This window comes from Nestor notabilis, unplaced genomic scaffold (genome assembly GCF_000696875.1).
Source record: "Nestor notabilis isolate BGI_N333 unplaced genomic scaffold, ASM69687v1 scaffold25996, whole genome shotgun sequence".
Classification (NCBI taxonomy): Eukaryota; Metazoa; Chordata; class Aves; order Psittaciformes; family Psittacidae; genus Nestor; species Nestor notabilis.
Genome location: NW_009933815.1, coordinates 19,080 through 19,503, shown reverse-complemented (window position 1 = coordinate 19,503; position 424 = coordinate 19,080). Strand labels below are relative to the sequence as shown.

Genomic DNA, 424 nt, shown 5'->3' with positions numbered 1-424 from the left:
AAAGCCGCCGCAGAGAAAAAGAAGCTGCAGAAGGAGAAGCTGATGACACCGGAGAAGATCAAGCAAGAAGCGCTCGAGCTCCCCACGCTCCAGCAGAACGCAGGTAACGGGGGCAGAGGCGAAGTCCCGCCACCCTGAGCTGTCTGGACCACACGCGAGGGGATGGGGATGTGGTTGGATGCTGCATGGGGCATGTTGGGGTGCGGGGTGGCATTTCTGTTGTGCCTGCCTGGGTTTTCCCCATGCTGCAGGGCAGTGGGAAGCTCTGAGAGCATGGGTGTGAGTCAGTGCCAGTGCACTGGGCGATGCTGACCTCCACGCTTGGTTGGCAGCCCCATCATCACGGGGATTTTGAGTCCAGCCGAGTTGTTGGGGTCCTTGTTCCCCGCCAGTGGCTTTCCCGGGTGGGGGGTTCCCAAGGGGG

The 424-nt window shown here is 61.6% G+C and overlaps 1 protein-coding gene across 1 annotated transcript in view; it reads left to right on the top strand.

The window, feature by feature from the left end:
- The window catches only part of LOC104407706 (methylcytosine dioxygenase TET3-like), an 8,416-nt gene that overhangs the window by 5,977 nt on the left and 2,015 nt on the right, over positions 1 to 424 (top strand). The window contains exon 9 of the mRNA XM_010017052.1: positions 1 to 103. Coding sequence (XP_010015354.1) covers positions 1 to 103 — 103 coding nt within the window. The remainder of the gene's footprint in view (positions 104 to 424) is intronic.